This window comes from Idiotropiscis lumnitzeri, chromosome 6, assembly GCF_059441095.1.
Source record: "Idiotropiscis lumnitzeri isolate Australia: NSW breed Sydney's pygmy pipehorse chromosome 6, RoL_Ilum_1.0, whole genome shotgun sequence".
Classification (NCBI taxonomy): Eukaryota; Metazoa; Chordata; class Actinopteri; order Syngnathiformes; family Syngnathidae; genus Idiotropiscis; species Idiotropiscis lumnitzeri.
This window is the reverse complement of record NC_142396.1, coordinates 20,625,646-20,649,987: the sequence shown is the minus strand read 5'-3', so window position 1 is coordinate 20,649,987 and position 24,342 is coordinate 20,625,646. Positions and strand designations below refer to the sequence as shown.

General features: G+C 39.5%; 2 protein-coding genes across 2 annotated transcripts; one reads left to right on the top strand and one right to left on the bottom strand.

Annotated features, from left to right (window-relative positions):
• The first annotated feature begins 251 nt into the window (after positions 1–251).
• On the top strand, positions 252–7,329 carry arpin (actin related protein 2/3 complex inhibitor). The gene is made up of 6 exons (XM_088298737.1): positions 252–523; positions 1,008–1,083; positions 1,295–1,427; positions 4,731–4,937; positions 5,400–5,563; positions 5,687–7,329. The coding sequence occupies exons 1-6, from the start codon at positions 432–434 to the stop codon at positions 5,693–5,695; spliced, it is 681 nt and encodes a 226-aa protein (XP_088154863.1). The 5' UTR covers positions 252–431; the 3' UTR covers positions 5,696–7,329.
• On the bottom strand, positions 7,195–24,342 carry anpeplb (alanyl aminopeptidase, membrane like b). The gene is given in 20 exon segments (XM_088298731.1): positions 7,195–8,077; positions 8,838–8,901; positions 9,628–9,768; positions 9,865–10,032; positions 11,218–11,334; positions 13,000–13,088; positions 13,294–13,441; positions 13,592–13,647; positions 13,773–13,903; positions 14,124–14,203; positions 15,509–15,657; positions 15,754–15,819; positions 17,037–17,102; positions 17,213–17,356; positions 18,001–18,114; positions 19,312–19,466; positions 20,588–20,708; positions 21,517–21,647; positions 21,751–21,893; positions 23,738–24,342. Coding segments are annotated over 20 exon segments (2,841 nt in total). The 3' UTR covers positions 7,195–7,924.

The window sequence follows — 24,342 nt, the reverse complement described above, 5'->3', positions numbered from 1 at the left end:
CCATGTTTTTTAAGCGCAAATTCTGACCAATCAGATGCAGCGTTTCAGTGTTGCCTTGCAACAGGTTGCCCCCATCCTGGTCTGGTGGTCATCAGGGGACTTGAGACCCTTTGCATAATTCAGTGTGGTTAGAAATGTCGTGTCAAGTGTTGTGCGAATGCACCATTCGACTGCGTGCCTCACATTTGAGAGGACCTGGGTTCCAATTTTGTTATCATGTATTGAATTTGCATGTTTACTTTAATACTTGCATTTGTTTCCTCAATCGCTTTATTTTCTCCCCTAATTAACGTACTAAAACGGAAAGATAACGCCTAACCTCCGGTACCATACAGTGTGAAAACCAAGCGCATCGTTTATTCGGGCGGAACCGGAAATGTAAGTTTCAGGAAAAACAAGAAAAGATTTTTTGGGAATACCGAGCAGAGAAAATGAGCCGAATCTATCATAACACAAATTTAAAGAACAAACCAGTACACAATGAGAAATATGACCGTGTGTGGTCACCCGGCTCACATGAAAGGTAGGTAAAAACTGTTGTATATAATTTAGTAAATCCAGTTACGGCACAAAACTGTTATTGTGTTCATTTACCTCTTCTGATTTAAAGTGTCATTTACGCTGTAACGGCGCAATCAGAGGGAAAAACTTCGGATCTTGTTAAAAGAACATCATTGATTTGCTAAGCGTACATTCGAGGGCGAGAACGCCAATAAAAGCATACGACACTTAAAGTTAAATTTTCATGTGACTGTCGTGTTCACGGCCTCTAGGGGGCATGCGTGCAAAAATACAGTAGCTTTTGGTTGCAGGGTAGTGACGTCATCGTTTTAAAAGGCATTTCGCAATGACAGCATATAAAGCATCCGAATTTGATTTCTAAGCCAACTGTATTTTACATTTACTCTTGTGTTTTAATTGTGACATATGTCACCATTTATTCTCTTGGTATTGTGTGTAGATATACAACTACTGCTTTTTTATTTTAGTTGTTGTTCCTTTTGCAGTGGTCCTGGAGTCATTCTTGAAGGAATCCTTGTTGATGTTTCAAGACATGCTCTGACTGACGTCAACAATCAGAAGGTACTGTATGCAGACTCAATTGTTGACATTAAGAAATTTATCTCAAATGTTCTTTACAAAGTAAAATGTTTTAACACCCCCCCCCCACACACACACACACACACACACACACACGTTTTCTCTTCCAAACAAACATGTAGCAAAAATATTAAACATTCAATCAATCAAAACTACAAAGTTCAACAGAAATCAATATTTTTTCATTTGGCAGGTTCGTTACCATGTGCTCTATATCAAACCTAGACGCATCCATCGGCGAAAGTATGACCCTAGTGGGAAAGAGATTGAACCAAACTTCAGTGACACCAGAAAGGTCAACACAGGCTTCCTCATGTCCTCCTACAGTAAGTAAAAACCAACTGACTTTTATATGATCAATATTTACATTCTTAATATGTTTTAGCACTTTCATCATCCTGGGTCAAATTCATTTTTATTCCAGTTCACTTTGTAATTACGGCTTCCCTCATTAGCCTGTTATGATGGTGAAACCAAAATACTGTATTTTCATGACCGTACTGCACACCGTATCCAACGGTGCAGACTCAGTTCCAGGTGCTATTTCTGTATTTACACTCTCTCAGGGCACACTACTGTGCCAAGGCACACTGGTTGAGAATCACTGGTCCAAAGTAAGCATTGAGTGTCATGGCTGGCCCACAGTTGCAAGGTTGTGAATGACTACAAAAAAGAAGTTGTCGTTTATATTTTCATGTATGTTTTGTTTCATTGATAACATGTAAGTGTAATTAAAACCATTAAAAAAAATTAAAGTGAGAGACTTGCATTAAGAACAGAAGTTTGTCGTCTAAATATTTGAAAAGTAAGCATAGGTCCAGTTGATAAAATATATTTTCATTTTTGCTAAACCATTTTAAAATTGCCCACTGGCTACTTAACTTGTCTGGCCACCTCACTGAAAGCAAAAAAAAAAGGTTAATGATTGTCTTAATTAAAATTGTAACATTGCCATAATCATAGCCACAAATATGAAGCAAGATCTACTCAATAAAATGTGACTGAGGTATTGTGAAAGAAACTAAATATTTCCCTTTAATTTGTTATCCTTATATTAATCAGGAACGGTTTTGTTAATAAATGAGTGAAATTGAAACTTTGCAGGTGTGTGTATTTATATCACATTATGCAGTTTACGAGCAGAAATATGGTGTGACTCAATCTGTGATGTTCGATGACATTCAATGCTGTCAGAAAAAGAACAAGAAATTCGATAAAACAACACAAATGGAGACAGGTATGCCAACACCAATGACATTGAGTAATCTACAGAAACACTACGTTATTTTCTATGCCCCATTTAGTTAATAATAACTGCAAGTTCAATGTTAGGATAGGATTTGATCAGATTTTCCCCATTTTTCATCTAGAAAACTTTTGGTGACCTCAAATATCATGGATTGGTTCGCACTGGTTTTCGCCTTTTGAGGGGTACTGGAAAAACTGCAAAATTGATCTTGAAAATCCTTAAAAAGTGCTTGAATTTGGTGATGCAAAAGGTGTACGAACCCTAAACATACTGTGGTGCTCATGAGTCACTGACAGACTCCAGCAACTTTAATAAATGTAGGCAGACGCACGTCGCTTGATCGCACATTGTCGGCAAGTCTGCAGTGAACACACTATGTACGGTCACGGTGTTGCTTCAAAACCAAAACTATGACCTAACATCAACAAAACAATGAAACAACCAAAACAAGGAACAAAGAAATACAATTAACACAAAACATGTATCTCTCACGCCATTCATATCCCAAGTGCTGCAAAGCATTCTGGGAGTGATTCAGCCTCACCCAATCAGATGGCTGGTTAGAAAAATGTCGTGTGTGAGTGGTGTGCTTGTGGGCAGCGTCTGATGTGTAAAGGTTAATCTAATCTGTGATGTTTCTTGCTTGCAATAACATTAATGATAAAACAGACTACGACGTTGTGGATATTTTTTTTTATTCCGCTTTCTCCCACACCTACATAGACGGGAACTGGTCTGTTATCAACTGACTTTAGTGGCAAACCTTCTCCAACAGAGAGTGCTAACACACTGTGTACTCAGCTCTGTCTTCTTGACTTGGCTAAGCTTGTTTTCCATATTATTCTTTTTTTACTAATAAATGCCCATTGTTTATTTCATATATCTAATTAAGTTGACATACCTTTACCAAATGTGCATTATCCTCTGTGTGTGTTTGTAATTTTCAATGTTCAAAAAAAGTTATATCAATAAAAAAAAGAGAAGAAGCTCATCTTCCTGCTTCCTCCACTTGCAAACCATTAATTTGTTGATCTTGAATTCTCACGCGGTTGCTCGATTCCAATGCCCCTCCGTGTTATTGATAGCTTACAGTTTAAACTCTACGAGCGAGGTGTGTCTCTTGGGAGGTGCCATTTTCGAGGATCCTTAACCAAAGAAATGTTTTTCATAATGCAAATACTGTCTCTACATATCGGCACCCACTGAGGGCATGACTTTCCGTCTTTCACGCCCACCCTTCACACCCTTTAGTCCACATTCTGTCGTCAGGAATGTCCGCCTTTCCTCCATGTAAGCAGCGTAGCAGCAGGAAAAGCTCCCAATCAGTCCAGCGGCGCGCTCATGAAAGTCACACATTTACAGATTTTTGGAACTCGGTCCACACACAAGGTACCCCGACCATTTTGGAGAAGATTTAGGAATTTTAGGTGCAACTTATGGTCATGAAAATACGGTAAATGTTTAACCATCTCATATTGTTTTATATGCAGAATAAATTCATGGCTTCCTTGTTTTGAAATCAGAAGTACAGGATAATAGTTTGTTGAGTTATTGTTCAATTATCAGTATTGTGGCGGGCTTGAGTTTGACACCTGCTCCATAATGGAATAGGTAATCAATCTGACAACTTGGAAAACTTTGGGCTGGGCTTTCCATGCAAGAGGTCACTTGCAGCAACGTTGTCCTCAGCAACGGAGTGTAAAAAAACAAACAAACAAAAAAACACAGTCGATGTGCGTTTGAATCAGGCCTGTTGATCACTTTTATTATCATTAGTGGTAGTAGTACTTATATGAAAGTGAAATATTGAAATTTATATTCATGTGACAAAACAAAGCAATATTTTGCTCCTAATATTTTACGTCTGCATCTCAAACTGAACGAGATGCACGGTAACACAATCGTATTACAGGCAGGCAGGGTGTCAGCGTATCCTTAAGTCAATACTTACTGTAGATTTTCCTAAATTAAGGCCTTATCCTTAAAAACCACACTTGTCTAATAATATCATAAACACAATGAATAGCACTGCTATGTAGTATTTCCATGTACAAATATATAAAATACCCTGGACATCCCTGCTGCCTTGGGAACAGCTGTACGAATTGGTTGGGAAAAGTGAAGTTAGGGCTTCTCTGCTTCAGCTGCTGTTCTCGCGACCCGACCGCCAAGAACCGGAATATGATGACAGGTCTTAAATAAAATCTGATTGCAGCTTAAAAAAAGTCTTGAAGATTTCTTTAAATCTGCAGATACTGTCGTGTACTTCGGTACTAGTCAACAAGGATGGAAATGGAGCGAACACCTGAGAATTCAAGTGTCTGTAATTTATTTTAATCTGTACCCCCGTGTGCTCGTGTTTCCATATATTTCCATGTAGAGGTGGAATCTAAAGGGGAGTCAGACATCCTGTCAGAGGAGCAGCTGTCAGCGCTGATACGTAAAGCCGAACTGGTGGAGGTAACTGACAAGCACAGACCTGACGGGACATGGGCCTTCTGGTACCCCGAATGTGAGATGGACAAAACAGAGCTGGAGACTGAAACAGACATTCGACTGAAGACGAGAGGAGACAGCCCCTTTATATGTGAGTCCGTATGGCAATGATGTTACCAGTTTTCACCTATTTCTCAGGGCACTATAAGCAATAAGTAACACTTCATAGGAACACGTTTTTATGTTAGAGAATACTGTCCGAAAACAGTTGCATGGATGTGTGTAACTATGCTTTTATAAAACTGTGGTCCAGCTACTTTGTGGTCTTTTAAGATAGGGGCGCATATAACTAAATTGAGTAATATATAATGTATTTTATTATATTATATAATCCAAAAACATGCATGACAGGTTGATTGGACACTCTAAATTGCCCCTTGTTGTGAGTGTGAGCGCGCATGGTTGTTCGTCTATGTGTGCCCTGCACAATATTATTATATTAATAATCAATTAATTAATAAAGAAATTGGCCACACTCATATAACATGTATGTTATACTGATTATATATTCACACAGTTCGATTCACTTCAGTTTTTTTCTTGCTTTTTGTAGTCTCCTTAGCTAAAGTAGATGGTGGCACAGTGTCCAAGTGTAACTTTGCTGGGGATGAGAATACTGGAGCATCGTGGACAGACAAGATTATGGCCAACAAATCTGGAGAAGATGACACTCAGAAGCCTGGAGGTGAAGGAGAGGGACCGCAGGAGGATGAATGGGTGAGGGCAGCATCAACAGTAAAATAAACGCAAATTCCTACGTATGTTCTTTGTATATTGTTTATTGCAAGAACAACTTACACAAGGGTGCGCTTTTACACCTTTATTTTGTTTCGTACTTAGGATGACTAAAGAGAAAACATCATCATGCTTGAGCTCTTGGTCCGCCTCCAGATTGAAGCGCCTCAACTTCAGCTTGATCTTGGTCTTGGATCCAATCGCTTTGGTACCCTACAGGACACCCAACTTGTACATGTGGCCTTTGCCAAAGGGAGACTGAAGTGTTCTTTCTCCTTTAAGTAAAATTGGCAAGAATTATGTTTTGGATTTGTTATGTTGACCGACGTAATCTCTGTTGTTTGACTTGTCCTGCTTCTTGTATGCATGATTTGCTTTACATAGACACAAAGAAGACTCTTGAAGCCATTTGCTAAACCTAACAAGAAGTCAGCCATTTTTAATTTACTTTCAGATTTGGCTTTGCCGTGACACCAAAAGCTGCTGTAATGTGACCTAGATGATCATGCCTTGTCATAATGTCTCACATTTGATTAGAGTCCAGGCCTGAAGACGCCTCAAAACTTGTTTTTCATCATAATGGTAGCGCCACCTACTGGCTAAAGAAAATACATGATCTTTGAAGTTTATTTTCTTAGTGCGTTAACCAGATCTACCTCATTATAGACATGCGGTTTGTGTTTTTTTGCTGTGGCAAAAGTTTTTTGCCAAGAAAACATAGCTGATTTTGAGGGGTAAATCGTCCACAAAAGCCCATAAAACTTGGCACACACATCAGGCCTAACAAAAGTAGTAGCACCCCCCCCAACAAATTTTCAAAGAAGCAGCCTCAGTTCTACTTTTCACCAAGATCAAAGTCTCTTAATCTTAACAGGAAGTCATTCTAATCTGATTTACCTGATATTTTCTCTCAAGAGTATTACGGCTTTCATGTTGAAAAAACAAAGCTTGTGATGTTTTGTGAAAAGCTACTGCCATTCTGCCGCACCTTTTGACAAGAAAACAAAGTGGTCTTTGAAGGTTTAAAAATACCCAAAAAAACTCCCATCGGCAAAGGCAAAAGCAAATTCCATATTTTAGAGGATTATTGTGCCATTTTCTCCCCAAAAATCAAATTCTGATGTGCCCCTACCCTAATGTGCAAGTACCACAAAGTGGCCTGGGCTGCAATGGCCTTTCAGAACTCTAGTTATTCTTCTCATTATTAATGGAGACTCCAAATAAGTGTTTTCGAGGCGGACAAGAGCAAGAATGCGCACATGAGCACCAACTGGTTACGTTTCGGACATTTAGCTACACTAAAGTTGTGTCAAGTCTCAGGGGGCAGACGGCAGCTGGCAGCCTGCAGGCGGGCATGAATCTTTACATGGGTCTCGACACTCCCGAAATCCCCTATAAATGTAGCAATGCACAATTTGAACATTTCTAATAAACCCTGACACTATTAAATATATAAAATGCATCAAACTGTAAATACATTGAAAATGGATGCAAAAGATGAGTTTGCTATACATGAACTCCTTTCAGAACAAGCTTAGTTGATGATTTATTGCTGGAAAAGGGTGTAAAATCAATGGAATTTCAATACATGTTTTTTTCCATTTAATTTTATTTTTTTTTACATTTCTTTAGTATACATCACTTGGTCGGTGAGTTGTCCCCACTTGTCATCTATGACTACAAACATACATATGGCAAACACACGTTATACATAATGTAAACAATAAACATAAATACTATAAACTGCCCATCATTATTTGCATTCCTTTGTATTTCTGGACTCACGGGGAGGTTTTTTTGCTCAATAGATGCTGTGTAGAACAGATGAATAAATAAGTAGAGTGAACTTGTTGGTGTTTTAATATATGTCACAATTGTACGTTAGATACCATTGACCACAAGGTTCCAATATGATCTGATGGCGCTCCATTGTACAGAATGACTACATTTCAGCCTTGTACACCAATTATTTGGTCATATGATTACATGAAACATCTGGGTTACGTAAAACATATTCCCCCTTTTTTATAACACAGGTAAGAGTCTGTTCTTTGGCTCTGATATATGTGGAAGCTGGATCTGGACATTGGCAGCATTCATCTCTTCCAATTGCGTTGGGAAAATGTAATATAAATAAATAAGTATTCATTACTGTTGTTTAATTTTGGATTGTAATCTGCATTTTGTTTACATCCTGTATTCATCTCAGGAATTGGGTTTTAGAAAAGTGCATCAGTCAGTTTTTTTTGGTCCATTTTGTTGGACTCATTTTCAGAGTTGCTCTAGATTCTGGATTTTACAGCAGACAAAGCTGCCTTCACCTGCTAATGGACCAAACAAATGCTAAATGTCGTAATCAGTTCTTCTTAGAAACCAATCCAGTACGGTATCCTTGTTCTCCCTGACCCACTCGATGTTGACTTTGACCTGCTCAATTGCCTGGTCCACAGCCCCGGAAGCAGCACCAAGATCATACTTTGTGGCAAAATTCTCCAACTGCAAAGGTTCAGAGGTACATTGTTTAAAATGTGACAAAAGTGTGTCTTTCCAGTGTGCAAAGGCTCAAACTAAACAGTGAACAAAAAATAACTGCTAGCCGCCTGGATCATAATGTAAAATGTAAAAGAAATCCCCTAAAGGGGAAGTCAACCCCAAAAAATTACTTGCATTAAAATGTTTTATGCGCATTCACTAGTCTAAGCATGGCATTCTGATTTTTATTGCGTTTGTGATATATGAGTTGAATGACAAAATCCATCCGTTTTTAGCCCTCTCAGGGGCTGTCCATTTTGTTCTTTATATATCTGTCAATGAAAACACATTACAGTTACTCTGGGCTTAGATAACGGCCTGTTTTCTGAAGCTGTTGGCTGAGCCCTGAGCAACTGTGATGTCATTTTCGGTGGACCGAAATGTCAAAATGGGTAGATTTTACTGCTTAACTCATATTCCGCCAATGCAAAAATAATCAGAATGCCATGGCGGAGGCGCATACAACATATTCTCGGAAATAAATATTTGGGGTTGGCTTCCCCTTTAAGTTCCTATATATGCCTTATTGATGAGATCAAAATATTAACATGGTTGTTCAATAGTTTGTCACGCCATCCAGCGTTGTTGGAAAAAACAACTTTGCATTATATGGAGATGAAAGGCTCATTTATGCAACCCGTGATGAGAATCTACAGCTTCAGTTGAGTGACTCATCTTGTGTTCTGACATGTTTGTTATAACATCACCACGAAGGATAAATTACCTCCTCCAATTCGAACTGGGTGGAGAACCTCCTGGTCACACCCTCTATCAGCTTGGCTCCATCGCTGGTGACAGACAATAACAATATATTACAAACAACATAATTGGAATGTTGAAAACATTTAGACAGAACGTTTGAAGTAATAATTTCAATAAGATCACATTACATTTGTACGTTTCGACTGAAATGAATCAGCGCCACTTCCTTGTGGCCTTTATGAGGAAGAATTCAAGATAAGCCCTGATTACAATTGATGACCTTTGCACTAGATGACATTTAATGTAAACTAACCACTGTGGCTCATAGGATTTATGGCCGATGTTTGTTCAAAGAACTGCTCACTTCAGTGGTCAATGTACAATAAAAGGGCCACAGCCAAGTAGGAAAGAATAAACATGGTCACATCTGTGGTCTCAGAACAAGAGTTGAAAAAATCCCTCATATTAATCAATAAACACATTTTTTCACAAATTAATTTTTTTTTAAAAACCTGAGGCCTTTTTTTCCTATTCATCCAAGTGACTTTTCCTCACGAGTATTGTGGGCGTGCTTGGGCCTATCCCAGGTAGCTTCAGATAGTACACCCTGAATTGGTTGCCAGCCAATCATTTCTAAAATACGTTTGTCGCGTAAAAGAACCAACTTCTACCCTTGAATCAATAAACTACAGACACCGCCATTAGGAATGTCATTAATTACAATATGCCTGCGCCTGTGGTGTTCAAATTGCATTCCATGTTCGGACAGAGATCATGACAACACAGATTTGAAAAGTGAATAAAGAACCAACCCCTGACTAACGTAGTCCCAGTGTGCTCTAATAAAATTCCAGGCCAATCCATGCCCTGCCACATTTGTGGCAATGTAGTTAATAGTTGAAGTAACATCCATCAGTCGTATCTTCTCAGGGTCCAAAGTGTAATCCAGGTATCTGCAAGATAAGCAAGACTTTCGTTTAGCTCATCGTCTAGTTTGGAATTTAGCTTATCTGTGGCCGTAGTAAAATGAACGTCACTGTTAGCGTCACCTGCTTAAAAGCCAGATCTTCTTAGTGCACGACAGCGCTTTACGAAGCTGGTCTTTCTCTGAGGTTTTACTGGTGGTCTGGAACTTATTCCAAGCAAACTCCCACTCTTTTGTTCCCCCAGCGGCCACAGCTTGACAGTAGATGACTGACCGCAGGTTGGGGTGAATACTGAGTCACACACGCACACACACACAAGAAACATTATCACAATTTCTGGGATGCATGGTTTTGTTATTTCTTCCTACGGATGTTCTGTAAATCCAATACAGTGCAATTGTGAAATTCAACACCCTGATCCACTTTAGAGCACAAAACATTACAGAGAAAATATGTATCCATACAAAAGTCAAACGCTAATCTACGGAGCCCCTTGGGGGACACGGAAGAAAAAAAAAAACTTTGCGTTCCCTCGCTAAATCTTTGCGTTTCCTTGCAAAGATTGCGTTCCCTCGCAAACTTTGCGAGGGAATGCAAAGTTGTTTTGGTTTTTTTTCGAGTGAATGTTTATTTTTTTTAATGCGCGTTTATGTACTTCCGGGTCATCTTCCGTGTAAACAAACGCAGCAAAGATGGAGTGTGTTCACCCGTGGGCGAGTTTAAATGAATTTTACTTTGAAATTGTCTTGAAATACAAAGAAATAAAATCAGTTCTGGATATTAAGCACGGTTTTCAAATAAGTGAAAGACAGTTCCAAGCCCTCCTCCATGATTAGTGCCGCCTCCAACGTACTGTCGTCTCTTGAACAGCAGCGCATTCGAGGCAAGGGTAGTCAAACTGACCCGGAAGTACATAAACGCGCATTAAAAAATAAATAAACATTCACTCGGAAAAAACAACAACTTTGCGTTCCCTCGCAAAGTTTGCGAGGGAACGCAAACTTTGCAAGGGAACGCAATCTTTGCAAGGGAACGCAAAGATTTTGCGAGGGAACGCAAATTATTTTTTTTTCTCTTCCATGTCCCCTAAGGGGCTCCGTACGATTGCCAATAGCACACAGAAGACAAGGTGCCAGCATTGAACTTGATCATCCTTTTAATTAAATGACAGTTACGTATGTAACGACGGTTCTATGACGCAAAGAGACACTTCGCACCATTCGGCACCGCCTCTGGTGGTCAACAGGGACATCATGGAACTACAACTTAACTTCCCTCAGTACAAATAAAAATTAAAATTACTAACCTTTCCTGGCTCAGAAACTATGAAGTAAATGAGCACATTCTGTATACTAATGTTCTTTGGTGGTGCAGTTACACATTACACACACCAAGCTATTCTCATCCACATTGTTAGAATATTGAAGAAATGGGTTGATTGTACAAGATATTTCACATTGCCAGGTGTGTCCATACCTGTTGGTGTTGGTGTCATTGCTATTCATCCAGTTGTCAAACATCCGTGTAGCATGTTCGGTGCATTCTTGGAGTCCATTGGTACAAGCCACGTCAATAGCCGTGATCTGGTTGTGCCTGGAAATGAAACCCAGGGTCATTTCCTTTGGAAGGTAATCAGTAAACTTTGTTTGTTGTATTGACTATCAACCAAAGACAGCATGTGTCTTGTTGCCCAAAATTGCCCTGCTACATTGATTTATTTTTTTTTTTTTAAATAAATAGCACAGAATGTCTACCGATCGACCCAGCACTCACCCAATCAGTTATAGATATTGAACCTTTACCAAATTGACAGAAATGGTTAAAAGGATCTGCTCAAAATCTCAAACATCTGAGAAACTCAGAAGCGATAATGTCATGATTTATGAGGGCATGGCTTCTTCTGGGATGGGCTCAAAAACTTTCACAGATCAAAGACATGATGTCATTTACTAAATGATCTCAGAAATGGACAGAAACATTTTGCCTGCCAATGTGAACAAAATATAATCATACAGTTTCATCATAGAGCAAAATAATGACCCAAATCACTGGGGGAAAGGAGTGCAAGGTTTTGGAATGGGAAATTCCATCTCCAGATTGAAACTGTATACATGATCAATTTGATTTGCAAAGAGGAGACGAACCCCCAAAACAAAAGCATCGCTAAAGAATTCCAAAGTGGTGGTATGAACAGGTTTAATGCCTCCATTCTTTTTCTATACCACTGATCCTTACGGTATTAAAGTAACGGGGTACACGCTGTACTGGTTACCAATCACAAGGCACATATAGGGGTGTAGCCAAACAACCATTCATAATCAATCAAATTCACACTTATATGGACAAAATAGGAGCTTCAATTTAAACTATCTTGCACGTTTTTGGACTGTGGAAAAGACAATAACATGCAAACACCAAACAGTAGAGCCTCAACTGTGAGGCGGACATGCCAACCGCTCGTCAGTGTTGCCTCACAACGAAATATTAAAGGAGACAATTTATAGAACATAACCAGCACATCATTGATTTCTTGGAAAGGTTGCTGACGCGTTGGGGCCATGAGGCATTTGCGTTTGGTGTCCACCATATGTGCTACAAGCAGACTTCTGCTCCACTAAATGAAAAGTTCAAAGATCAAATGTAGTGGACGAAATGCTGCCTCCATGAGTGAAAATGCTTTTAATCTCATTGTATCTCTTTGTGCGCATTTGCTTTCCCCCCCTCATACTTTAAGATTGACGTCTGCAAGTAGAAGAAACTTGCCTCATCGCAACCCATAACTCCACCCTAATAGCCATACTCAACATTGATTCTGGCGTTCAATGTGGCTCAGCCTGCATGTATCGCTCCCCAGGATTTTCTCCCAGTGCTCCAATTTCCTCCTTTCTCCAACAGTTTCCTTGTTTCTTTGGTTAATTATAGACCCTAAATTGCTCATTGGTATGTGATTTCTGTTTGTCTAAATGTGCCCTGCGATTGTCACACGACCAGCCGGTGCGCCGCCATTTGCCTCAAGTCAGCTGAGCTAGGCTAAAGAACAATGAGCGACGAAAGAATTACTTTAGTGCCAATATAAGCACCAATAAACAACTTGTTTTTTTTATTGTGCTTGAGAATTGAAAAAAAAGAATAAATCATTGAGTGACCTTTAATATGCATAAACGGTATAATCTGCTCGCTAAACTACATAGATGCAGTACACCAACCTGATAAAAATACAAACACAACTTTTGTGCAAGGAAAATATTTGTTAATTACTGTAAGGAATGGTCCACTGGAACTTCAGAGTTGTCAGTGATGTTGCTGAAGTAACTGTACAAGTTTTTAACTTGAGACCGAAGATAGGCCTTGAAAGGAAAAAAATAGTGTTATGGATAGCTTGCATCTATCAATCAAATGTTTCTCAAGCAATTTTTTCTACATTTCGTTTGATTTGATTACAAATAGACATTGCTACATCCCCGGTAAACAAATCAGTCACAAAGTATCAAAATTGTCACAAATAGTGCTGTAAGATTTGTGAGTAATTAAACTGCTCAGAATGAAACATGCCTGCATTGGTCCGTACACCTCAGAGCGGTCAAACATCAGGACAAAGTACTCAAGATTCTGGACTGCGGACTCCCAGGGTATGTAATCTGTCTCGTTGCGAAGGAAGCACGTTGTATTTAGAGCCAGAGTTACATCAACAATTTTGGCCCTAAAAGTAAAGTCGAACAAAGTGAGAGACAAAAAAGAAAAAACAAACAAACATTTAATTGTGTTGGTCCACAGAAATTGGATCTGTGGAGTCCCATTATGTCTCATTATGCTCAGATTAAAAGATTTAAGAATATAACTGCAGGAATACCTTGCCAGATGAAATGCGTCATCGATGAGCTGCCCTCTGTTCATCACTGGAATGTGCTAGACAGCAAAAAAACAGATGAGACAAATTGAAAACAACCGTGTACAATATGTCATTGACAATCAATTTCAGCCTAAAGGGGTGAAACACAAAACGTCTCGTATTGAACCTACGTAATACTCACATTTGGTTTTGAGTCCAGCTGTTTGAGGAGTCGTACCCAATTCTCTGGGTTGTAATTGACCCGGTAATATCCAGTACAATTGACATTTGCAAGGATCCAATCTCCGTGCTTAGAAATGAATGGGTCTTTAACTGCGGCAAAGGAAATATTGAAATATTTGGAAAAAAAAAATCATTTCAAATAAAGGATATATTGGAAAGAGGGGAGAAGATATTTAGAACATGGCAAATTCTATGACGGAATGCTATATAAAGGTACAGCACAGTCAAATCCAAATGGAGATTATATTTGTGTGTGACTCAAACGATTGATTGGGAAAAAAAGAAAAAATATGATTAGCTTTTTTCTTACCTGCGCTTCTGGTCTTCAACCAGATGAGATTGGTTCCCGATGTATTTGACATCACTCGGATTGGGATATGCCACAAAAATCTGAACCGTCGAAACAAGAGACAATAATCAAAGTGAGTCGGCTAAAGTGGGAGCATTCTGACTCCTGACACGCAATCATTTGCAGATAGAGCAAAGCAACATCCGATATATCAAAGTGAAACACTCAATAGCAGAGCTCCATTTAAAGATCTGCTTTCACAAAGATAATCATACTCGGGATTGATTGACATTGCTCATTGCATCATTGGAACAGTAATCTGGGACCCAGCCAACAAAAATTGAACAGCTCTTATAAACATTATCATTAAAATATTGTGGAAGCAGGGAGGCTTCATTTCATGACATGTATCATACCAAATATCTCACATTTGCTATCCGGAATTTGTCAGGTGGGCAGATGGGCACAGTAATCACATTTTTCAAACTAGTGCCTAACAGCAAGTGTGGAAATGTCCTTAACATTCACTCCTAATGTGGACCATATTTTAATGTGTGATAGACTGAAGGGTCGTCCAAACCATTTTAAAGTTGGAATCATCTATTGTGCATTTAATGCAATGCTATTTTTCCAGCTTTAAAGTCACGTTTTTTCGATGCTTTATTGCATTTAGAAAATAAGATTAAGATTATTCATTGACTGTTAGCTCATTTTGGCATTTGCTATGGAATAGTGAAGCCAAATTAATTTGTGTGAGTGATGCCAGCATGCGCTGCGCAATTGTATTCCTAAAACCTGACACTCGGAGCCCTTAATGAGGTTGCTGGCCACCGAGTTGGTGGCATTGGCATTGAGGTTAGCATGCTCCACTTCCAAGCCAATTATGTGTAGCGGTGCAGGTTTGAACGCCCAAGTGGGGAGAAAACACAAGAAATGCCGCTGCTTAGAGTCTCAAATATTGCACCATTGTAGCACCGGAAAGGCAAATTTTCGTCTTTAAAGACATTAAAGACACATTAGAGATTTAAGGTTTCTCCGTTAAGTCTCAAGTTTGACTCTCTTATTACAAGGTCTCACTTAAAGTATTTCGCTTGTTGAATTTCAGGTGAAACACGTGAGAAATATCAGAGACGAAAGAGAGAGTAAATTGTGGCTGAGGTGAGAATCTCAATTTTTTATTAATTTGTTACCTCTGAGTAATGGTTTTTGTGACTACATTTTGTCAGCATCATTTTCCATTTTTGGTCATTAATGTTTTGTACTTCAATATTCCTTAAATACTGTTGTGTTTCTCATTGTTGGTGGTGTGCGCTCTGTGATCTATCCTTCGGCTTTCTGCCGACTGTGAGAGTAACTTACCAAAAAATGATCAGTTTTGCTAGGAAATGTAAAACATATACACATACCTAGAGTCCAAAGAACTGTTGAAGAAGAAGTGCTTCTGGTGGATTTTGCCATTTGTAGTGTTGATGGTAAGGATGGGATATCCATTTTGATTAGTCCACTTGCCCATCGTCTCGGCAACATCAGTGTGACCCCCGTCATCAACAACAGCCTGAACGCATACAGCATCACAGTGTAAAAGATGCTTTTCTTTTGTGTTTGCTTCCTCGTATACATATTATTTCAAAATTGATTTTTGTTAACTTGCCTTTTGTATACAGTCCCAAAGGTCATCTTGGTCAGTGTTTCCCAATCTAAAAGCACTAAGGTACATCTGGAAAGATGGAAAAGGGAGAGAAAATAGGCTAGGCTTCCTCCAATGTTGTGAACATACCGAGTACATAACAACCAGGAAGATGGAAAATACAAAACATCTGCCTGTACCAGCAGATTTTTTTTGTCATGATGCACACTGACGTTTGTTTTGCTTCCCTGTCAGTTAAAAATATTTCCAGAAATAATATTTATTTAAAGTAAGAATAGGTGGTCAGTTAAAGATGAAGGCAGGTAAAGAAGAGAAACGTCATCACAAACCTCCAGTTGTGCTCAGGTGACATCATCTGACCTCGAACAATTCAAGAAGAGCAGAAATAACGCTAACAACGTAAGGTAAACAACATCGGCTTAGAACTTAGAGAGCGCCTTGTACTTTTAATCAAATGGTGACCTTAATGATGTGTATTGTTATAATATTGATCAAATGAGTTGTCTGAAACTAAACTGACTCACAATCATAACATTTTAATACATTTAAACCTGCATAATACAGAAAACGTAAATCAAATCGCAATATTGGTCGGAAAAATCGCAATTGTTTTTTTTTCTTTCTTTTTTACAATTGTGCAGCCCTAATGTAAACGGCGTCATTGCAAGGATGACACATCCGGACTAATAAAGCTGAACCTATGTGAATGAGAAAAAAAGATACAGTATCTCACTTTCTATTGTTCTAGTGGCAAACACTTCCATGAAATTTGTTCCCCTTTTTTTTTCCTCTGACATTTTTTTAGCCTCAGTCGGACTGAGTCAGTCCCTCTTCAAGTAGGTCTGTAAATGCTTGACAGAATCAGTTTTAAATAATACAAAGTCACCGAGAGGAGAGAAAAGGAGAAGGAAGAAAGCTGGAAAGTCAGAAGTGATGGATTTCATAGAACTCTTGAAACTGTTGAAAATGTAGCCTCGTATTCTAAATAAAAACAAAAACGCAAAACAGGTGTTGGGATATAAATTGATGATGTTGCTGTCAACGGGCTCACGCATCCGACTATAATTCACTGAGTTGGCGGGCGGACTGGGCGAGATAGAAAAGTCGCCCTAGAGCATTATTTAACTTTGCGAGGCATGTCTCAAATGTTCTGTCACGCTCTACAAGCGCAGGTCATCTAAAACTTTATTTTTGGGAACATTCTGAATGTTTTTGCCTCAAATTGAAAATGCCGCAGACATACTATGCAATGATTAGAATACAATTTCGAGTATGTCAACACTTACTTTCATGCCTTTGTCAAAAACTCTTTGCTCCACAGCGTCTGCCAGCATTCTCAGCACTATTGCTCCCTACAGCAAAAACAAACGAATCACATGAATGCTAACATCCAAAGTACATGAGAACATACGTAATGTATATAACATCTGTCTGTACTTGTTTTTTAGTCATTTGAGTATACCTTGTAGTAGGATATAACATCAAACATCTCAATGATCTCTGGAGTGGACTGGATGTTATTGTGTGGGACACTAAGAGGATGTGAAGACGCCAATGCGTCCTGCTCGAGTGCTGCATGGAGTTCACGCATGATATACATTTCTTTCTGGGGGGAGACAGACAACACATCACATAATGCCCCAAAAGAAGACTAAAAAGAGGCACGAACTTCTCAGATCAAATCAAATTGGATTTATACAGCACTTTTCATACATCCAAAATCCAACGCAAAGTGCTTTACCGGAGTGGTCCCCAACATTTTCTCGGCCGCAGACCGGTTCATACAACACCATAACTTCTCCGGACCGGGTGCTGGTGGTGTGCGTGTGTGTTGGGGGAGGGTTGGCATAGTTGTTGCTCTATGTTACGAGCGGGCTTCGTACCTGCTATTGTTTTGCTAGCTTGTGTGTTTAAAATTTGCGGAATACGACCGAGACAATTAGCATGTTGACGTGCGTCAACTACAATTTTTTATTTGTATTTCAACTGTGAGGACTGCCCCGGCCCGGTCCAAAGTTGCTGCGGCCCGATACCGGTCCGCAGCCCAGTGGTTGTAGACCGGTGCTTTACAGAGATGAAACCAGAAAATAGAAATGATCCAACCCGCTGACCCCCCACAAACAAACACAGGCACAAACATACTAGATCATCTCTATTCCTTCACCTACCCATTCTCAAATTACTGGGTCATTGCTTGCCAAATCCATCTGTGCTCTCAAATTACACAATTGTATATAAATTCAAACTTACAACTTTAAATGTAGGTTCCACTTCATCCAGTGCCAAGTTTGACATGTAGGTGGCAAAGCCTTCATTTAGCCAAACTTCACTCCACCATTTCATTGTCACAAGATTCCCAAACCACTGCAAGCAAAATGAGGCAGAATCTTAATAGGCACAATTTACAGTGCTGCAGCATTGGACACATAGGTAGAAATGTGACCCATTCATAACAATAAAAAGAAAATTATGGACTTTCTTATTTACAGCTTATTTACCCATGGCGTGTACCAACAGGAAGGTTACTTTTGATATGATATGAATTCTGCATTTTGATTCATTATTTTATTCATCGATCAAATTATGATGACTGATGACACGGCAACCGAAGGGATGAACAAATATACAGTAGTACCTGCTCAGAACCCAGTGGTGGGCAAACAAGGCCTTCAAGGCCTTCTCTGCTGACCTAACATAATCGAGAAATCATGATGACATTCTTCACATTGATGTCATATTATATCATAGTCTTGTATTTTTTGGTGAGAGTTTCTATCCAATCATAATTCAGCTAGCTCGTGTTGCCAGGCAGATTTCACGATACCAGTAGCACGCACAATTCGTCCGAGGCCTTCAGATACAATCGTAGGGGCGTCTGTTGTGTGTCTCAAGGGGGCTTTTACAGTTGCTAGACAGCTGCGATAGCCAATCAGATCACAAATTGATGACAGTGATGCCTTCTCGCTGGCATTACGTTGAAGGTGATGAACGCGTCCTGTGATTGGATACTCATTCATGAGGGGGCAGCGCTATGCGGAACACACCCGAAAGTAGTAACTGGCGACCGTTTGAAAATCTAAAATATATTCTGTTTTTTTTAAACCTCAATGCCCGAAGGAGGGAAAAGTGTGGATTTAATTGCGGAGGCACTTGCAAGGCCATTTTCAAGACGGACCGTTTAAGAGAAGCTGGGTCGTCCACCACTTACTCAGTAGTGCGTAAGTGTCTTTCTGTATATTATTTCTTCAGCCGTGGCGTCATAAATGATGGCAATATGAGGGGGATTTATTCAAGTCGGACCAAGTAGGACTTCACTAAAGGCCTACGTGTGAAATGCACGACCCGCCACTGCCATACCCGCACACACAAATTGAGAACAAGGCACATCTTTGAAAGACCAAAGCCGAGATTCAAAGCAAAACCTTCCGCTATGAGGCACCCAGCTGTCCTGAATGAACCTAATGGTGTGGAAACCATTTTTTATGCCAGTGTTGGGAAGGAAAGCTGGAACATTTGAAAAAATTGTCTGTAATTTAATAAACCTTTCCTTTTTTTACTAACCTGGTGTGCCAGTTCATGTGCAATGAGATAAGCAATTGTTTCCTTGTGCAACCATGATGACACTCCCTCTTCATACAGCAAGACTCCTTCCTCATATGTGATCAGTCCCCAGTTTTCCATCGCTACGGCAGATGCGTCTGGCAGTGCAATTTGATCTGGGGGGGATGACAAAGCACAATTAAACATCCACAATGTAAGAGTGAGATTCTTCCAGAAATCCCATCAAGGCGACACATTGTGGGAAAACAATCCAGATGTTTTAAAGTTGGGGACATGTGAACGATGTCTCAGATGGGTCCCCAAGGACCACATGAGAAGCTCACAAACCTGTTCTAAGACAGGTCATAAGACATTGTGATGTCCTAGAAATGTTGACGAAGCCATCATTTGAAAACATAAACAATTGCAGAGATTAATAAAAAAAAAGTCTTACATTTTGATAATTTCTGTTTCTTGTTCAAGCAGTCATTATGAATCAATAGCATGAATAGTGTCTGCACATAGACGAATAACCATGAATCATTAATAATATACAACTAAACTAAAGGTAATTTGGGATAATGTTTAATTTTAGAAATGCGGATCAAACTGATAGCCCTTTGCATTAATCAGTAACCAGGAAACAGCTCTGAGTTTCAAAAAGAGTGTTGACTGCTGGCTTCGACAAAAAAATTGATTTTAATTTTCAAAAAAGAAAAGTGCCTCGGGTTTTGATTGCAGATTTCATGTTTGAAAGGATTATAATGAAATGCGTTTGAATTACTAATCTAATCAGTAGAATTTGTAGCGCTACTGAGATGAACAGAAATTAAATACACTAATATTAGAATAAGATATTTGAGAATCAGCTGCGACAACACTTTTTATATAACACTGAGATAACTTCATTTACTGCTCCCTCTCTATCTATAAGGATTTTATGATACCTTGGAAAAAGAAAAACAAAGGAAGGAGTCATCACTGGATATTTAGACTGTTAACAGCAGAGTTGAACGGGTAGCCGAGGTTACACGTATACACAATGTGAAGCCCCGATAAAGAGTGATTCAGCATAACTGACCACATCAGGAAGCTTTATAAACACTTGGAGTTTGGTGACGTTTGTAAGCGGGACAGTGCGTGCTCACAATGACACAAGTAATTCAAACTAATTACACATGCCATGATACATAACGTAGTTGAGTTGCAAGAAGAACTTTGATCAAAGGTCACCAGTGTCATTAAGATGGAGACCCACACTGAATTCTATCCACCAAGACTTTGCTTAAATTCTTACCGAGCTTTTTCAGAAGGTAATTGATTTCAAACCGTTTCTCATAGAACTTGAGAATCTTTGCGGTGACACTTGCTGCATATTGAGTGTGTCCAGCTTTAGTCGCCTCTGGCCGGGCAAATACCTGCATGAGAAAATCAGAGAAGACACAATACAGAAGGTCCAAGTTTTGTTTTTCTTCTCCACTGAAACATTTACACTCATGGACAAAATTGATGGTGTCCTTCCATTAAAGAAAGAAAGTTAACAATAAAAACTAGTTCCTTGATTTGTTGAAAATAAGAGGGGAAGTCAACCCCAAAAGATTCTTTGCAATATGTTTTATGCGCCTTCACTTGTCCAAACATGGCATTGTGATTAATATTGCGTTCGGGAATATGAGTTAAGCATCAAAATCCACCTGTGTTTAATGCCCAATCACAGCTCACCTGTTTTCTGAAACTGAGCCATGATTGGTCATTATCTGAGCCGTGAGAAATTGTGATGTCATTTTCAGTCAACAGAAGTGACAAAATGGCCGCCCACAGTTGGATTTTACTGATTAACTCATATAAATAAAGTTGTATTGTATTGTATTGTATGAATAGTCCACAAATGCAATATTCTTCAGAAAGCCATGTTTAGACTAGCGGGCCTGCGTAGAAAATATTCTTGTAAAGAACATTTCTGGCTTGACTTCCCCTGGAATGAAATAAAAGCAGGTACTGCTTTGTTTTTGTGGTCAAACAGAATGCTTTTGATCAACTGATGTCCCATAACTGCACCATGAGTCTTGCACGCCAATGCTACCTGTGTTTTAATTTCATTAAAGGAAGGGTACCGACCATTTTGTCCACTTAAGACCCGAAGCAAATGTGGAAAGGAAAGCAAAAGATATTGCCAGTCAACACAGCAAAACTACTCAATGCGTCTTCAAGTCAACGCAAGCTTACTTGGATTTTCACACGCTCATACTTCGATGGGATGGCTGTAAACTCAGAAACTGTGAATGCCAACAAGTATGTGGACATTTTTGGTGTGGGATGAAAGTGAGTGACTTCCCAGTCTTCTCTAAGGCTGGAGTCTGAAAGAAGGGGGTGGAGGTACGTAGATTGTATTAACGTATGCATTCGGCCTTGTTTCAAAACCACATTGACATCATTGCATTCTAAATTGTATTTATTCACCTGCCACGGCTTCATTTCCAAGAGCCACCATGTTTTCTCTGTGAATGATTGTCACGTCAAACACGGCTTTCATTTCCGGCTCATCAAAACAAGGAAACACTCTTCTGGCGTCTGTTGGCTGCAGATGTGTACTGGCAAGAAATCTATGAATAAAAAGTTAAATATTTTCACAATCAAGTACTTCAGGGCTGAGGTGGAAGCAAGTCAGATACGTGCAGGTCACAAATCGTAAGTTACTGTAAAAAATAAATAAATATCAAGCAAGTCGCCGCCAAATTTCAACCAAGTGGGCTCAAGTCACCCGTTCATTCTCAGTCACAATATATAGTGGAGTGATAAATAAATAGTTTTCCACCGATCAGAACACAAGAAACGTTTTTATCTATAGCTCTCAAAAATTAACAGAGCACATAAAAAAAGTACATTTTCATTGCTAGAAATGAAACAAAGAACTACGGAGTATGAAATTAAATTATATCTATTTATTTGAAGAACTCACATTATTTTTTAACTAGTTTACAAATAGGGGTGGCACGGTGGCACAATTGCCTCACAGTGCAGAGGTCGTGGGTTCAATTCCAGTTCTGGCCTTCCTGCATGGAATTTGCATGTTCTCCCCGTGCCTGGGTGGGTTTCCTCCGGGTACTCCGGTTTCCTCCCACATTCCAAAAACATGCATGGCAGGTTGATTGGACACTCTAAATTGACCCTAGTTATGAGTGTCAGCGTGGATGGTTGTTCGTCTCTGTGTGCCCTGCAATTGGCTGGCAACCTGTTCAGGGTGTACCCCGCCTGCTGCCCGAAGACAGCTGGGATAGGCTCCAGCACCTTCGCGACCCTTGTGAGGAGAATAGGTACAGAAAATGGATGGGTGCATGGATGGCTAATTTACTCTTCAAATCCTTATTATTCGTCTCCTCCTACTTCTCCATGAACGTGCCCAATGCAAGTAAGTACACACAATTAGTGTAGTAGGGATTATGGTATTTCCCCCGTCCTGTAACGGTATGCCCCAGTAGCAGATGGATAGACGTGGGTTACGTGACGTCAGAATAAGGAAATGTAGGCACGCTTGAACGAGCACTGCGGTCTCACATCTCTTCGTAGACAAACAGTTGGCAGTGGCGCTTTTGACGCATTCTGACGCAATTTTTGTCGTTTGGCCATTTCGCGAGATTCGTGGGCCGGACTAAAATCAACCTCCGGCCTTTGTTGATCGAACCCTTTTTTTTTTTTTAATTGTTACCTACCGCCCCAAAAGTGAGCGTCCGACAAGGCCGGACCGCTCCGACCCTGGGACGGACTGCCCAGCTCTGGTTGTTGGAGACTTCAATCTACACAATATGTGCAACAAGAAGTAATCTAATGCTACACTTCCGGTTTGCAAAATATATAAAATATTCTGTTATTTACTATTGGATTATTACAGTCCCAAGTATTATAATTTACGTTTTGCGGTTGTTGATGAAATAATCTCAAAATAAAGTTGTGTTGAGTTGTTTTTCTAGCTGGGCAATTGCATTGAATCGTGCAATTATCCAAAACCCCCCACTCGCTTTAAACATGTTTCAAAAGTTGATCCAGGTGTCTGCCTAATCATGGATGGATATATAAAATTGTTAGAACTCCGCACATAACAGTAGCCCATAAGTAGTAACCCTCACATTCAAAAAGGTTTCTGATCACTGAACAAGATAGAGTCAATTTGCCTCCAAAATATATATATATATATATATATATATATATATATATTTTTTTTTTTTTTTTTTTTTTTTGACTGTCTTTAAGATTAATTCTATAACTGAAATTTACCTTCATTCATGGCTGGTATTCATCCTGTACAGAATACGCAACACATTCAGCCTTATGTCAACTACCAAGTGCTAAAGAGGATCTTTTACCTTTTAGTGTCACAGTTTAAATTAGTTTTCACGTATGACATTGAAAATAGTACTCAAGCAGATGTATTAATCACGATCTGACTCACACTTACCTCTCGGTATTTTCTTCCAAATTTGGAAAACCTTCATCATATGTGCTTACATACAAGGCTTGAAGATTTTGTGATATGCCTCCCTCAAATGCCAGAAACAAGCTGTAGTTCATTCCAGCCTCCAATTTATCCTTTAACTGGATCTCCAAGAAATCACTTTCATCTGTGTGATGCTTCATGCTCAATATCCCAATCTTCTTTTTTGTAATTTCATTTTTCACCAATGGATCATAAACGCTCAGGTCTCGGCTATGGAGGTAAATGCTCTGTGTCGTCTCAACACAACGAAAATGTGCAGTTGAGTTTCCAGTGAACAGCATTGTCTGGTTAGGAGTGGTGACATTAACTTCCTCGATGATTTTGGAATAGAGATGAAGATGAAAAAATATTTTGTAGTTCTCAGGCACAAGACTTGTCGGCAACCGCATGACCGGCGGTGGTCCCATAGTGGTGGGTACGATGGGCGGTCGTGGCGTCGGGTTCATTGTTGAAATCTCAATCTTGTAAAAAATGATCATTGTGGCAATACTGCCAATCACAGACACAGTCACGATGCCAAAAGCAGCAGCGAAGGCCTTGGACGTCGAGGTCTTCGACAT